Source organism: Corvus brachyrhynchos, unplaced genomic scaffold (genome assembly GCF_000691975.1).
Source record: "Corvus brachyrhynchos isolate BGI_N302 unplaced genomic scaffold, ASM69197v1 scaffold162, whole genome shotgun sequence".
NCBI lineage: Eukaryota > Metazoa > Chordata > Aves > Passeriformes > Corvidae > Corvus > Corvus brachyrhynchos.
Window position 1 is genome coordinate 3,200,268 of NW_008236696.1, and position 3,246 is coordinate 3,203,513.

Sequence of the window (3,246 nt, forward strand, 5' to 3'; positions counted from 1 at the left end):
TTCTTAACTGTATCAAAATGGGCTGGGGGGAAAGAAGGGGGACTAGGAAAAAACTTTTGTATTTGATATGCAGGTTTTCAAAATGCTTGTATTGTTCCATAATGTCCTGAAAGATAAAACCAGATTCCAACAAGTCTTAATTCTTTAATATTTTTACTTAATAGTTCATTGAGACTGTTCAAAATGAACGAACATCCTAAAAAGAGGAAAAGGAAGACTCTGCATCCTTCTCGTTACTCAGGTCAGTCTAGAGCTTGAGTTATGTACACTTTAGTAAGTTAATCTTTTTTCTCAGAATAATAACTTTACAAGAAGGGACCACATGTGCCAATACATGGAAAAGCAGTGACATAAAGGGTGGGATAAGAAATCTTGGCTCGAATGGGCAGCTCCCACTCTGCAGGCTCCCTTGCTGGGCCACTTTTAGCCAATGCACCTGAACAGTTTGTTCTGTCCTCCCTGCACATGGAAGAACTGGCTGAAGCTGCAAATGAAGGTGATTCTGCTTCCACAGAGGAGAGAAATTCTGTAAAAGTTGGGATGGGGGTAGACAGAAGTGTTCAGCACTGAATGGACGATGCACTTGTCAATGTCCTCAGTGGGAGCGGAGACCTGATACTCCGAACATCAGGGCACCAGCTAGAAGGTGTAAATCACAACAGGAATGCTCCCAAAACAGCAAGCAGAAATGTGAAAAGAATTTTGATGAACATGAAATATGTCTGTAGCTACACCAAGACATTAGTATATAAACTTTTTTTGTTGATATTTTGGTTTAGATTCTTCAGGTGCAAGCAGATACATAGACAACAGTGGAATTTTTTCTGACCACTGCTATAGTGTCTGTTCCATGAGACAGCCAGATATGAACAGAGGTAAGACTATGTTTTGGGGTCTTGTTCTGCATTCTTTAATGTGTCATGTTCCTATTCATAGAAGGAAACATATAGAGGGTGATTTCTGAGCATCCTTGTGATCTGATGGGCCTTAGACTGGTGGAAGGTTGTTTCAGTTATTACAATTGAAATACAGTTTTCAAAGTAGAAACAATGACAACAAAAAGATCCTTCAATTTTACATCTATAATGGTGATTAAACGACTTCAAATAGTCACTACCTAGGTAACAAAGTTGATGAGTTCAGATGGAAATTACCAGCAGTTGCATTGAATTGTACCTGGGAAAACAAAATGCCTTTTTATAAAACATCCAATAGTGGGTGGAAAGTTAGCAAAGCAAATGTGATGGTGGATTTTTAGTCTTATTTATTTTTCTTTTCACTTTAATAACTTCACCAACAAGTCTGCAGAAGTCTTAGAAAGTATAATATTTTAAAATGCACTGTCCAGAAATATTGAAGAATATTTTTTTTAAGTTGTGTCTTTTAAATGTAACATTTCATTTAAGGATTTTAAGTTTTTTTCAGTATAATCAGCTGACTATTTTCTGCTGAAATCTTAAAGACAGAGTTGCTACTTTTTGAATTCTTTCGTTTTCCTATGCATGTATGAAAATAATTTTTAAGGAATTTATTGTTACTTTTTTTAAATGTAGGTTATGACGTGCTTAGTATATAAAGATAAATTCATGCAAGTAGAATAAATAAATAGTAAGTAAGATCTATGACTAAATCAGAGAATCAGGATCATGGACAAATGATGACAAGGAACTGCTTCCCTTCCCCTTGCAGGTAGATTCCACAGTCCTGTGCAGAGCCTGGACACAGATGATGATGGGAGTCCGGTGCATGCCGGGAGCTCTCACTGGAGCGGGGCACATTCAAATGCTGGGATGCACTGTACAGACCCTAAAAAGAAGGATAAAGGTAAAGGTCAGTGTGTTTGCAGCTGAGGGGCTGGGAGGTTGGAGAGCACAGCTGCTGCTGGCTTTTCGTGTAACTTCCTTGCTTCGATAGAAGAGGTGAAGGATTTATAGTTTCTGGTATTGCTTTGTTAGCTGAAAATACAGCATAGTCTGGCAGGGGAAAAATAACTGGTTTTTGCATTTGAAAGCTGCTGCAGCTGACTGAAAAGTTAAAAATTGGCCCAGGTGTTTTGTAGTGGTTTTTTTTAAAACCTTCTATGCTGTATTTCCTCCTGCAGATAAAGGTACTAACAATGGAATGTGCAGAGACTTATGTGACTCACCTATATTCAGTGACAGCCCCACAGAAGAAGAGAAACCTCTAGATATCCAAACTGTAGAAATTTCTACAACAGAAGTGAATGCTGTAGAAGTTCACGATATAGAAACACAGACTGTGTCACCTGAGAAGCTGGAAGCTGAGGACCTGGAGGAAATCCCTCTGGAGACCTGTAAAATCTTTGAGAAGAACCAGGCTTTGAATATCACAGCTCAACAGAAATGGCCCTTGCTGAGAGCCAACAGCAGCGGCTTGTACAAGTGTGAGCTCTGTGAGTTCAACAGCAAGTACTTCTCTGATCTAAAGCAGCACATGATCCTGAAGCATAAGACATGTACAGACACTCACGTCTGTAAAGTTTGCAAAGAAAGCTTCTCCAGCAAAGTGCAGCTCATTGAACACGTCAAACTACACGAGGAGGATCCATACATCTGTAAATACTGCGATTACAAAACGGTGATTTTTGAGAATCTGAGTCAGCACATAGCAGACACTCACTTCAACGACCACCTTTACTGGTGTGAGCAGTGTGATGTGCAGTTCTCCTCCAGCAGTGAGCTGTACCTGCACTTCCAGGAGCACAGCTGTGACGAGCAGTACCTGTGTCAGTTCTGTGAGCATGAGACAAACGACCCTGAGGATCTGCACAGCCACGTGGTCAACGAGCACGCGTGCCGGCTCATCGAGCTGAGCGACAGCTACAACAACAAGGAGCGTGGCCAGTACAGCCTCATCAACAAAATCAGTTTTGACAAATGCAAAAACTTCTTTGTGTGCCAGGTGTGCGGCTTTAGGAGCAGGCTGCATACAAATGTCAACAGGCACGTAGCTATTGAGCACACCAAAATATTCCCTCATGTTTGTGATGACTGTGGGAAGGGATTTTCAGGTATGTTGGAATATTGCAAGCACTTAAGCTCTCATTTATCTGAAGGGATTTACTTGTGTCAATACTGTGAATATTCAACGGGACAGATTGAAGACCTTAAAACTCATTTGGATTTCAGGCATTCAGCAGATTTGCCTCATAAATGTACTGATTGTTTAATGAGGTTTGGGAATGAAAAAGATCTTTTAAGTCATCTTCAGATACATGAGACAGTG

The 3,246-nt window shown here is 40.3% G+C and overlaps 1 protein-coding gene across 3 annotated transcripts in view; it reads left to right on the forward strand.

Annotated features, from left to right (window-relative positions):
- The window catches only part of ZNF639 (zinc finger protein 639), a 7,322-nt gene that overhangs the window by 1,096 nt on the left and 2,980 nt on the right, over positions 1 to 3,246 (forward strand). For 2 of the 3 annotated variants that reach the window (XM_017726920.1, XM_017726919.1), the window contains exons 3-6: positions 165 to 241; positions 780 to 875; positions 1,690 to 1,830; positions 2,102 to 3,246. The exon at positions 2,102 to 3,246 is cut by the window's right edge and continues 2,980 nt beyond it. In XM_017726920.1, coding sequence (XP_017582409.1) covers positions 184 to 241; positions 780 to 875; positions 1,690 to 1,830; positions 2,102 to 3,246 — 1,440 coding nt within the window. In that variant the 5' untranslated portion in view covers positions 165 to 183. The remainder of the gene's footprint in view (positions 1 to 164; positions 242 to 779; positions 876 to 1,689; positions 1,831 to 2,101) is intronic. The other variant, XM_008644486.2, reaches the window with a different exon arrangement.